Here is a 13,793-nt window from a genome sequence, read left to right on the forward strand (position 1 = left end):
ACTTCTGTTTTGATCGTTCAAATTTATGGCGTAGGTTCCGAAGGAATAGCCCAATATTGAGAATATCGTATCGGACCTAAATAAATATGATATAAATATTGCGACGTGTCAGGTTTGGACTATATTGGTTACTTCCTTCAGATTATATGAGGTATGTGATCGTTTTTAAATAAAGTTGAAATGTGTGTGAGTTAGAAGATAGAGTCAAATGAAGTATCAAGATAAAACAGATAAAAATATTGGTATGGGCAAAATTACAAGAAAATCGAAAATGTATATCCAATTTTGTGGGAAATCATAAATTTCACATTCATCTCAGTTTTCTGCTATATTTAGATATAGCAAGATGTAAAGAATATCTGACTTGTTACGCAAATTATGACAGATAAAAGTATTGAAAATTGTGAAACTTTGAGGGTGAAGTACCAGAAGGCGTTTGCAGATTTTGTGTTAGCAAAAATATTTGTGTGTGTGAAATTTGAAGAAAGTTGGATGCTTATTTCGCTTTCTTTAAGCGTTTTGTTTTAAAAATCTTGAACCCTATGTGGGACAGATAGCAAAAGAAATGGTCCGATCTCTACTATCTTTATAACAGATCTTATGTTGATGGAAATATTGTGATGTACCAAGTCTTGAATGGAATCGGATGTTAATTTATAAGCAGTTTATAAGCTTCATGGATATTCAAAAATTCAGCCTTTGTAGGGTAGATACCAGAAGGAGAGGACGATATATCCCATCTCCACAACATATCTTTTGTTAGCGGAAATAATGGGATGTGTGAAATTTAAAGAGAATCTGATGCATATTTCGGATTGTATAAACGTTTTGGTTATTCAAAACTTTGACCCTTTGTGGGGAAGGTACCAGAAGAAATGATCCGATCTCTACCGTTTTTATAACAGATTCTGTGTTGATAGAAATATTCAGATATGCCAAGCTTAAATGGAATCGGATAGCTCAATGGATATTCAAAATTTCGACCTTTTGTGGGGAAGGTACTAGAAGGAGTGGACCTATATATTCCTCGTTAACACCAGATCTTGGGTTTATACAAATATTGGGATGTGTGAAATTTTAAGACAATCGGATTCTTACATCACATTTTATACGAATTGTAATTATTCAAAATTTTGACAATTTGTGGGGGAGTGGACCGATATAGTTCATTTTCGCACTTGACCTAGCACTGATGAAAATATTAGGACTTGCAAAGTTGGGTTATCGGACTCGGATTATCGTTTCTCTTTCTGTGCAAAAAATATTTTTTAAAAGTTTCGTCCTTCGTGTGGAGGGGCACCAGAAGGAGTGGACCGATACATTCCATTTTCACACCAGACCTTGGGTTAATAAAATTATTGGGATGTGGGGAATTTTAAGACAATCGGACTCTCTTTTGGAGTGGACCGGTATTGTTCATTTTCGCACTTGACCTACCACTGATGAAAATATTAGGATTCGCAAAGTTTGAGCAAAATCGGATTATCCTTTCTCTTTCTGTGCAATAAATTATTTTCTTTGGAAATTTTTACATTTTGTGTGGGAGGTACTAGAAGGAGTGGACCGACATTTCCCATCTCCGAACTCGATCTAAGTTTGAGAATAATATTACGATTTACCAACTTTGGATCAAATCGAATACTCCCTTCGAGAGATATCGTGGACGGACGGGCGGACATCGCTAGGTCGACTCCAAATGTCCTCATACGGATTTGGTCCAAACAGACCTAGGGCCTAAAACCGTTATTTCGATGAGACAATTTTGGCTTATGAGACTTATGGCTGAGGTTATAAAAACACGACTCTCGTTGATAACACCCCATAAAGCATTACATTCCGTTCGTCTAACCGTCTATAAAAATCATTTTAGCTTCCCAACGCAATTATGTAATTTTATAAAATTTCACTCAAATGCATTTAAGGTCCGTAGAAATTTTGGAAGTTTTAATTATATTTTTAAACCGAATTGGCTGTATATTGGCAGTTTGTGTTCCAGTGTGTAGGGAATATCTTTGCAGAGTACTCTCCATATTGTACCAAGTTTTCGTACAGCCCCCATAGAACTGTATTTTATTTTTGTATTTTTGTATTTTTGTCAAAGAATTGCCTGCACTGAGCCACGTTTTCGTGTAGCCTCCATTTACTGTACCACCCGATATTCGGAAGTTTAACAAATTTAGCGGTATTTTTATACCCTCCACCGTATGTCCTCCATATCCCTAAATATTCGTCGTAGACCCAATAAACTATATATATATATATATATATATATATATATATATATATATATATATATATATATATATTCGGCATAAAATTTTAAGTCGATTATTTTGGTATTTTGATGATTTTTGCCACATCGTTCCACGGATTTGTCAAAAAATTGGTTTTTGTAGATAATTCAAGCTCCGGTGGCGAAACATTTTATGTATAGGTCTACGTTTTTGTTTAGCCCCCATATAGCTCTACTTCCCAATATTCGGTAATTTGACGATTTTTGACACATTTTTCCAGAGATTTGTCTAAAAATTGGTATTTGTAGTTCAAAATGAGTTCTAGCTTCGGAGGCGAAAATTATATGTATAAGTCCACGTTTTGGTGTAGCCCCCATATTATGGTACCTACCAATATTCGGTAATTTGATGATTTTTGCCACATTTTCTCACGGATTTGTCCAAAAATTGTTTTTTGTAGTTCGTTATGGGTTCTAGCTGTACCCTCATAATGGTACCTCCGAATATTCAGGGTTTTGATCATTTTTTGCAACATTTTCCCATAGATTTGTCTAAAACTTAGTATTGTATGGCCTCATGTGACGGCCGCACCCACTTTATGGTTTTTTGAAAAGTTTAACAGTATCATCCAAACGGTCTTACTGGTATTTGTAGTTTAAAGTGGAACACGTTTGAATTGAGATATTTTTATATAAAAATGTTTTCTTTTTTCGAACTTAGCTGCTTTTTTACTTGTTAATTAATGCATAACTTATTGTGGCCACACTCGTCTGTAATTTGTTTAATACAGATGAGCAAAGTTCAGTAACCCTTTCAATTTGCTTCGATGTCAGCAAGATTTTCAGTACCAGCAGTGTGTTGGCTGTGTTGATATTTTGACAAATACATTTTTTTTTAATTTTTAAAAATATTTTTTTTTGTATTTTATATAAATAAGATGTATAAATAATTACATTGAATTTTGAAGAGAAAGAAAACAAATTTTGAAATGCTTTAACTTAAATTACATATAATTCGATCTCAGATTTAATGAGAAGAGATATACTAAATTTAATGGAAGAATTACAGTGAATACAGGCTAATGGCTTGATAGGAGAATCCATATTCAGTTCTTGGACTCCTTACTTGCCGCAGCTACCCTTATCACAGCTGCTACCGCATTTGCAGGATGAACCGCAACCACAGCTACCGGAAGATTGGGTTTGAGAAGCGCATTTGCAACCTGTTTTCAGGGAAAAAATGAAGGAAGAAAGGAAGAAATAATTAGTATGTTTATTTAAAATAAAATTATAAGAAGAAAACTGCGTTTGCAACTCACACCTTAAGATACTACTGAAGACCACGCATATAAACACATTTTATAAATGAAAAAAAAAAGGATATAAAAAAAAACTTTTTAAAAACACATAACCAGTTTTCTTATATAAAATACATTCATATAAGAAAAAAAACACATATAAAAGAGTAAAATTGACAGTTTTTAGGGAGTTTCGTTGATGTGTGATCTACTGTAGTAGTTAATTTTTCACTGGATCTTCAAAATCGAAAATAATTCTCAAATTCTCAACAAAAACTAGATTTTTCATTTGAGTAATTTTTTATTTGTAATAAAATTATAAAATATGTAGACATTATTTGTTTTATTGTCTTCAATATACTGGACGGGACCACCGATTTTAGTCACAAATTAGTTAAAAACAATTAACTCATCTAATATTCAGTTCCAATTTAATTGCCACATTCAGCAAAAAATTAAAACCGACAACTATGGATTTTTTAAATCCGATCCAAATGGTATTTTGTAGCAATGAATATTTTACACATTTTCTTTAATTATCCTTTACATAATGAATGTTTCCTCAAAATGTCACAAACGAATCACTTAACCAAATATTCCTTTTTGAGAAAATAAATTCAAACACTTTGAAAAAAATCAATAAAAAAATTGGCACAATTGATACAAATTATTTTTAATTTAAATTTTCTCTCTCTCACGATGTATTGGCGTTATCACTGCGTATTAGGCTAGATCGGGGGTGTTACAGTACTTACCAGTTCCACAGGGGCAAGGCATGTTGATTATTTTGTTTTGTTTCTGTTTTTAGATTAAAAGATGCACGAAAGCGTTATTTTTATCAACTTTTGTAGTTGTGTTATGTTTAGCCGACTGTTAGCTGACTGATGACCGGTAGGTGCAATGCATGCGGTTTTATAGATATGAAATTCGGTACTTTTCTTCGTTGTGCTTCTTCTTGAATATGCTCTCCGCACCACAGAGCAATACGTTTCGTGTGCACATTCATGTTGTTGTTTAAGCTGAGTAGTGCGGTGTGCACACCTCAGCACAAAAAAGAGAGTGAATGTATATACGTACGTACGTACCTATACACACGTAGCTAATTGAATGAAAGTAGGTATCTTTGGGTACGTAAGCACAATGGGTTGAATAGAATGTGATATTTTTTTCGGGGGAGAAATAACACAAACTTGTAATTACACGATTAATGTTGATCTGATTGACATATCTTTTGATAAAATATTACACAAAAGTGTAGTTTTCTTAGATATGACAATAAAAGTTCTCAAATTCTTACATGATGTTAGGAAATGTTTTTTGGTATATTGGTGCACACGCATGTCAGGCCCATAACATAAGGGTTAAAGATGTTTGACCAAACTTTGTAAAGATCATGTGATATGTTATATTTTGACGGTTTTTGACTTTTGAAATATATTTTGTAATGATCAATTTCTTTTTATATCCTCCTTCGCTTGTAATGCTTCAAAATACACAGTGTAGAGAAGTGCCCAAAATCAACAATTTAAGAGTTAAATAGTATAGCCTGACGTTGTATATTAAAAATGAGGACATCTTTCGCTTTTTCTCTTCATTATACCCTACACCACAAGGTGGTCAGGGTATTATGTCTTTGTGCATTTGTTTGTAACAGGCAAAAGGAAACGAGATAAACCCATAGTTCCTTCTGACGATCTGCATAGGATCACATTCTGAGTCGATTTATGCATGTCCGTCCGTCTGTCCATGCATTTTTGTAAACAAAGTACAGTTCGCATTTATTGCCCTATCCAGATGAAATTTTGCACAAATCATTTGTTCGGCCCAAGGACGAACCCTATTGAAATTGGAGATAATCGGTCAAAATTAGTTATAGCTCCCATATATATCTTCGTTCGATTTGACTTTTATTGTGCACCAAACGTGTAATATCAGTCCGAATAGTATGAAATTTTGCACGTACGATCAAATTGCAAATATGTATGCCAAATTTGATCGTAATCGGTTCAGATATAGCTATAGCTCCCATATATATTGTTCATCCGATTTTTATTTTTGTCCTCCGCAGCCGTAATATGCACTCTGTAACAACGGTATCTGGGGAAATATATCAAATACAGCTCAGAAATACATTTGCTAAATTTTATCGAGATCGGTTCAGATTTGGATATAGCTCCCATATATACTGTTCATCCGATTTGTTATATTTGTTACCCACATCTGTAATATGCACTCCGTAACAACGATATTCATGGAAATATATCAAATACAGCTCAGAAATATCTTTGCCAAATTTTATCGAGATCGGTTCCGATTTGGATTTAGCTCCCATATATATTTTTATCTGATTCAAATTAATTTTGCTCCAAATGGGCAATACAAGTCCGAATTTAAAATATACAAATGCTTCGGCATATTTAGTCCTTTGAACTTTAAATTATAATTATAATCATAGCGTGTATGATTGAATTCTCCCATAGAAACTTTTAATTGTTATGTGGAGTTCTACTAAATTAGCAAAGTGGTGTAGGGTATCAAAAAGTCGGCCCCGCCCGACTTTAAGACTTTCTTTACTGGTTTTGAAAATGCTGAAATGTATATTATTTTACAGCAAAAAATTAGGAATATTAAAACAACAAGTTACAAGTTATCTGTCCGTTTTGCCGACAGATGAATACTCTCAACCACTGTTCGTTTATTATACCATCAGCCATATGGCTACAGAGGGTATACAGGGTGAGATGGAAAAACTGCAACCACCTTCAGACATTAATTTCTAAGCCACTCGTCCGACAGCTGTTAAAATGATCCCAGTGACAGCCCATTATATTGCTTACAAGCGTACAAAAGCATTTTGGTGAGAATTTTCCAGAAAAAAAGTCACGAGATGGGATTTAAGCGTGATAGTACGATTTCTTTATATTTGGCTGGAAAACCGCAAGTGCCTATCGTTAGAGCACTCCAGCATTTAAATGTGAATAAATCTTTTGTGTCTCGCTTGGCCGAAAGTGGTGAAATGCCGAATTTGGTTTTCTCCGATGACAAAACATTCGTTGTTCAGCAGTTTGTAAAAAAACAAAATGATCGAGTTTTCTTGCCATAGAGGTCAGCTGAAAATGTGCACCTTTGGTTGGCCACCAGAACTCAAGCGCCGGCCATGGTGTTGGTGTGAACCGCCATCAGAATAAATGCCGAATATTGTCGCGAAAATATTCTGGAGGGTGTATTAAAGCCTTGGGCACGAAAACATTTTGGCCGCAGGCCTTGGAGATTCCCACAGGACTCAGCACCGTCGCACTCAGCACGCGCCACTTAAGAATGGTTATAAAATTAGGTTCCTCGCTTCATTTCTAGTGAACAATGACCACAAAAAACTCCGGATACCAATCCATTGGACTATTGTGTCTGGAGTATTTTGGAAAGCAAGCAAGCGCATCGCCGGGAATGGGCCAAAATACCGCAGAGCAACATTCGGGCAGCGTGTGACGGTTTCATTGACAGTTTGAAGGCCACAATTCGTGCCAAAGATGACCAATTCGAACAAATCTAAACTTATTCGAAAGTTTGATGCTATTTCCGACATTTGTTGCTTTCATTCAATAAACTTTTTTTTAAAAAAGAAGGAAAAATTGTGGCATTTGACTTTTTTTGCAGTTCTCTCTATCTCACCCTGTATAATAATTACTTTTATAAATTTTTGAATTTATTTTTTTTTAATCCAACAAATAGTCGTATATAAAATTTTCAATGCAAAACAAAAAATTAACAGGGGTAGAGAAGCGCACGGGGTTCAGCTAGTTTTTCTATACAGATAATTATTTTCTTTAGAAGTGTTGACCTTTTGTGAAGGAGATAGCAGAAGGAGCGGTCCTATATTGCCCATCTCCGATCTAGTGCTAAGTTTGACGGCTAGCCAGACAGATGAACGGACTCCCCTAGATCGACTCAAAATGTCCGGAAACAAATTTGGTCCAAAGAGACAAAGGCTCTAAAAGCGTTATTACGATGAGGCACGTTTTGGCCTTATAAAATGATGTATACCCTCTGTACCCATACGGCAGATATTAAAACAAAACACAACCCAATATTTTGCAGGTATTATGAGTTTTATTCAGCCAAAAAGTTTGTAACCCAACGAAATATTGGTACCAGACCCATGATGTTGGGTATGGATCTTCCTATCTCGACGAGTTGAGTTGATCAGGCTATGGGTGTCCGCCCGTCTACAGGGTCTGAACGAAAGCCTATAGTTTTTGGAGATGATCGATATAGCCCTCATTTAACGGAACTTTATAATTACTCACGGGATTTTGAGGAAAACAAGTTTTCTCGTGGTGGAGGATATAAGCAAATACGGTACATATCGTAAATTTTACCCCCTGGTAAACATTACCATCTTTCTTCACTAAAAAAACAAACGTTGTTTTTATAAAAACAACATTAATGGGATTAAACCTGGCCACCTTCGTCTGTAATTTGTTAACTTCAGCGAAGTTCATTAACCCTTTTAATTTTCTTAAATCTCAGCAAAATCAATGCCAGTGCTGGGTTAGTTGTTTTGATATTTTCGCAAAGGTGAAACCAAAGAAACACATCAAAAGTTTTTTTTTTTTTAAATTGTTAAAAAAAATGTTTGTTTTATTTTATAAAAATAAATTGTAAACAAATTACATTGACGTTTAAAGAGAAAGATAACAAATTTTGAATTTTTTTAACCTAATTTACAAATTACATATAATTCGATCTCAGACTTTTTGAGAAGATATATACTAAATTTAATGGAAGAATTACAGGGAATGCGGTGCTAATGACTTGAAAGGACAATATCAAGTTCTTAGACTCCTTACTTGCCGCACCTACTCTTGCCACAGCTGCTACCGCATTTGCAGGAGGAACCGCAACCGCAGCTACCGGTAGATTGGGTTTGAGAAGCGCATTTGCAACCTGTTGTTAAGAAAAAGGGAGAAGGAAGAGAGGAAAAAATGATTAGTATGTTGGTTTAAAATAAAATTATGAGAAGAAAACTGAGGCGTGAGTTGCAAATTAAAATACTACTGCAGACCACGCATATAAGCACATTATATTTACTAGTAATTTTTAAGTTTTAATAAAATTATTATTATTATTTGTTTTATTGTCTTCAATATATTTTTCAATATATAATCGGTGGTCCTGACTTCAGTTACAAATTAGTTTAAAAAAATTAACTTATCTAATATTCAGTTCCAATTTAATTGTCACATTTAAACCGAAGACTATGGATTTTTAAAATCCGGTCCACATAGTATTTTATAGCAATGAATAGTTTACAAATTTTTATCCTTTACATAATGAATATTTCCTTAAGATGTATCAAACGATTCACTTAACCGAACATTACTTTTCGAGAAAATAAATTCAAACACTTTGAAAGAAAAATAATAATTAAAAGACGAACAGCCAATTGGCACAATTGATACAAATTACTTTACATTTAAATGCTCTCTCTCACGACGTTATCACTGCGTATTAGGTTAGATCGAGGGTGTTACAGTACTTACCAGTTCCACAGGGGCAAGGCATGTTGATTATTTTGTTTTGTTTCTGTTTTTATCAACTTTTGTAGTTGTGTTATGTTTAGCCGACTGTTAGCTGACTGATGACCGGTAGGTGCAGTGCATGCGGTTTTATAGATATGAAATTCGGTACTTTTCTTCGTTGTATTTCTTCTTGAATATGCTCTCCGCACCACAGAGCAATACGTTTCGTGTGCACATTCATGTTGTTGTTTAAGCTGAGTAGTGCGGTGTGCACACCTCAGCACAAAAATAAAGAGACTGAAGGTACATACGTACGTACGTAACTATACACACGTAGCTAATTGAATGAAAGTGGGTATCTATTGGGTACGTAGGCACAATGGGTTGAATAGAATGCAAGATTTTTTTTTCGGGGGAGAAATAATAATAGCTTGAAGTACATAAGGTAGTATAAGTGTGTTCTTACATGATTAATCTTAATCTGATTGACATATCTTTTGATAAAATATTACACAAAAGTGTAAATTTATTTGATATGAGAATAAAAGTTCTAAAAGTCTTACATGATGTTAGGAAATTTTTTTGGTGTATTGGTGACGTGTGCACTGTCAGGCCAATTAGATAAGGTTAAGATGTTTGACCAAACTTTGTAAAGATCATGTGGTCGGTGATATATGACCGGTTTTTTGACTTTTGAAGTATTTTTTTAATGCGCAATTTCTTGTTATATTCTACGCCATACTATGAAGGGTATTTTAACCGTTTGCAACGCCTCAAACTACTCATTTTAGACCTCATAATGTATATCCATATATATTCTGGATGAGCATAAAATCCTATGTCTGTCTGTCGAAATCACGCCTTCAAACGAATTCAAATAGAAGGCAACCTTATTGTGATATATGAATTTTGTCAGTAGGCAGCCTAATTCGAAAATGGTCCATATTGTACCATGTTTTAGCATTTATCAACATTTGTCAACGGATTTTCTTCAAATTTGACATTTAAAATTTACAAAGGGTTTTATCTCTTATGGCAGAACATTGTCTACAAAGATATGCGCTTTATTATAGCCCCGAAGAAGTGCCCATAAATTTAATAGCAGAAAAGTATACCCTGACCTAATATATATCACAAGTGATGGACTTTTTCGATTTTTCTCTTCACTTTTCAAATTGTTGAAAGGTATACTATTTTGCAGCAAAACAAATAAAAAAGCTGTAGGTTCGGCCGAGCCGAGCGAATTTGGCAATTTTCAAAAAAATAAAATCCGTTAAAAATTCTGTTAAAATCTTAAAAATACCAAATGTAGCCGTATTAGAGTCTAAACGACGACGTGGGCCAACTTTTGTTATAAGCCATTACAATACTGAAATGCGAAACTTGAAAAAAATTCGTGAATATGTGGACTATACCAAAATGTGGACCTGCACAGACAATTTTCTGAATTAGGCTGTAGTATTCATTACGAACTTCAAGCACCAAATTTTGAAACAATTCCTGTGAAAAAAGTCAAATCATCAGAATACCGAATAACGGGAGGTACTGTTATATGGGGACTATACAAAAACGTGGACCTACATGGCCCACTTTCAGTCTTGTAGAAATAATATACATTTCAGAAACATTTTATCAATCTACTTAATTTCGTTCAAAAGCAAGAGTGATATACACAGACGGATAGACGAACAGACGAACGGAAATCGCTAAATCGACATGGAATTTTATGCTGATCAAGAATATATATACTTTGTGGGGTCTAAAATTTATATTTCGACTTTGTATACAACGATACACCCGATATTCGCTATTTGAATGATATTAGCTACTTTTTTACAGGAATTGTTTCAAATTTGGTTATTAAAGTTTGTACTGAGTACTACAGCCTATGACAAAAAATTATATATGCAGGACTACGTCTTTGTATAGCCCCCATATAACGGGTTTTCTTTTGAGCGGCATTTTTCGACAGAATTTTTTTTTGGAAATTTTTCAAGTTCCTTGAAAATGGTGTAGGGTATTAAATCCGCTTGTTTTCTATTTTCAGCTTAACTTTTTGTTTAATACGGCACATGTGGGTCCAATTCTTCTGATGACTTATTCACTAAAGTTCAAAATTTTCTAAAACTCAAATTTCTTATCTCTCACAAACGAGAGTACACGATGTCACACATCCTCACAAAGGGACGCAATTTTAAATTAAAATTTCTCTGGGGATCTTTGATCTGATGATCTTTGAATTGCTTCAAACTTTAAGTTTAGTCTTCACGGTTTATAGCGCGGCACTCTTTTTGATATCTCCCTTCAATATGTATGTCCTCACTACATTGGTCTCGGAACTCAGGCGATCATAATATGAACCTTTTTTTAAAGTTCGTTCTTTTTCTCGATGGTGGTTTTCTATCGTTTATTGGCTTGGAAAAATTGGCAAATTATAAACTTTCAAAAGTAGTTTCGAAAGACATTTCTGGCTACGTCGGTGATCCAGAATATGTGGCAGAAATGTATCTTAATTTCGCCTTTACGAGAAAATGCGCTACAGTTTACACTTTTTAAAAAGGTTTTTTTGAAAGTATTTTTAAACGACGTTTGATAATCAAAATAAATACCTGAAAGAAAAAAAAAAGAAAATTAACAATTTGAAAATATCTTTAATTGCCTTACCTAGAACGTTATGGATACTTCAGTTGTTCCTGTTTTGCTATGTTTTGGTATTCCTTCTCTAAACTATTTGGTAGACATTTTTCCGTTAAAATTCAAAACATTGCTTTTGACCTTCTGTTCGATTGAAGAGTAAAATTATTAATGTTGTCTAAATATGCTTATCAATTTGAATATTACTGTGCCAAAAAGTTGCAGCCATTTATAAAAGATTGACATTTTGAATCCGCGTTAATTACAGTGGAAATCCTCTATGACGATCAATGGTGTTTAATTTATTTGTAATCTTTCAATAACATTGAAAGTGGCTTAAAAGTAACTTTCACAGAGACATCAATGATGAAACGTAAAAACCGTTTTAAATTCAGTCGAATGTTATCGCCGAAAATATTCTGGAGGGTGTATTTAAGCCCTGGGCACGCAAAAATTTTTGCCGCAGGCCTGGGACATTTTAACAGGACTCAGCACCATCGCACTCAGCACACGCCACCCAAGAATGGTTACAAAATTAGGTTCTTCGCTTCATTTCCAGCGCACAATGGCCACCAAAATCTCCAGAGACCATACCGTTGGACTATTGTGTATATTTTGGAAAGCAAGGTTGGCACTAAAAAATACCAAAGAGTCGAACACCTCAAGCGAGCGCTTCGCCGGGAATGGGCCGAAATACCGCGGAGCAACATTTGGGTTGCGTGTGACGGTTCCATTGGCCGTTTGAAGGCCATAATTCGCCCCAAAGGTGACCAATTCGAACAAATTTAAACTTATTCTAAAATTGGATGCTATTTTCGACATTTCTTGGTTTCAGTTAATAAAATTTTAAAAACAAGTGTAAAAATTATGGCGTTTGACTTTGTTGCGGTTTCATTTATCTCTCCCTGTATGTCAAACATAGCTCAGAAATACCTATGTTTGATCTGATTTTGTATTTTACTCCCTAACACCCGTAAAATACTCACCACAACAACGATATTTGGTGCCAACTATCTGATAAAACATAGAAATACCTCTGCCAAATTGTATAAAGATCGGTTTAGTTTTGGTTAAACTCCCAGATATGTCTTCATCCGGTTTCACAACACTTAAAAGAGCGAACGCCACATTTTCTCAATTTTAAAAGTATGTATATAATTTTATTTTTTAATTTGTCCATGATTAGCCCACTGTGTTCGTAAGACTGCATGTGTTGGATGATTAAAAAAAGTGTCATTAGTAAAATGCATTTGTGGAGAAGTGCGCAAATCTACCTTCCCAACAGGAAAAAATGTTTGTGCAAACATTCGGATATACTTTATTTATTAAGGTTTTAAATGACAACACGAAAAAAATAAAAAAAAAGTTATCAAATATTGATGACGCATTTAAGGTGAAATAACGTAGAAGTTTTTTTTTTGGCAAAAGTCTGTTTACCTGACTTAACAGATTATTAGTTTCAGGCAGTTGGGCAACAGTAGCTTAATAAAATTGCGTTTTAAAAATTGAAATTTTTTCAACAAAAACATAGGCCCTTAATACCTATTTTTTTATGTCATAGATAATATTTGAGTGATGAATACAATGTACATAGATATTCCAATTTTTGGGAACCGGTTCACTTCTAAAAAAGAAATTGTATAAATAGAAAAAGAAAGAAAATTGCGTTAGATAATGGCGTTCTGAAGTGAGAAGAGATTTAATTACTGGACTGTTGAGTTCATCATTTCATGTGTGTTCGATTTCGTTTGGTTACTAAATAACTGCAACAAAAAATATATATAATTTAGCTTTTACCTCTGAAAAATATTAAAATATTTCCCGATATAAGACTGAATTTTAAAAAATTCGTGCCAAAAGGTACTGAAAACTGTGTTTTAGGAACCTAAACTCTATACTCTACTTTTTCAAAATTTGTAGTCAATAGTGCTAAATATTATATTTGTATAATATTTGGTACATCGGAATTCATACATTTTGGCCACAAACCGAGTGCGTGGTACTAGTACGATTTAGATCTAAAATTTCGAAAATTTGTATGAGGACCACTTGTGTTATGGATATGGGCGAAAGGTCAGTTGGCATTGAAATTTCTAGTAAACTGTTGCT

The 13,793-nt window shown here is 34.1% G+C and overlaps 1 protein-coding gene and 1 non-coding gene across 2 annotated transcripts; both read right to left on the reverse strand.

Annotated features, from left to right (window-relative positions):
* Window positions 1-3,223: 3,223 nt before the first annotated feature.
* LOC101894167 (metallothionein-1) lies at window positions 3,224-4,512 on the reverse strand. Its single transcript, XM_059123835.1, has 2 exons — window positions 4,287-4,512; window positions 3,224-3,456 (listed from the first exon to the last, which is right to left on the reverse strand). The coding sequence occupies exons 1-2, from the start codon at window positions 4,306-4,308 to the stop codon at window positions 3,356-3,358; spliced, it is 123 nt and encodes a 40-aa protein (XP_058979818.1). The 5' UTR covers window positions 4,309-4,512; the 3' UTR covers window positions 3,224-3,355.
* Window positions 4,513-8,080: 3,568 nt separating this feature from the next.
* Window positions 8,081-11,729, reverse strand: LOC101894389 (uncharacterized). Its single transcript, XR_009341851.1, has 3 exons — window positions 11,715-11,729; window positions 9,072-11,659; window positions 8,081-8,475 (listed from the first exon to the last, which is right to left on the reverse strand). It is a non-coding gene; the product is annotated as an uncharacterized LOC101894389 (transcript).
* Window positions 11,730-13,793: the final 2,064 nt, after the last annotated feature.

The sequence above is a fragment of the Musca domestica genome, unplaced genomic scaffold, assembly GCF_030504385.1.
Source record: "Musca domestica strain aabys unplaced genomic scaffold, Musca_domestica.polishedcontigs.V.1.1 1, whole genome shotgun sequence".
In the NCBI taxonomy this organism is placed as follows: domain Eukaryota; kingdom Metazoa; phylum Arthropoda; class Insecta; order Diptera; family Muscidae; genus Musca; species Musca domestica.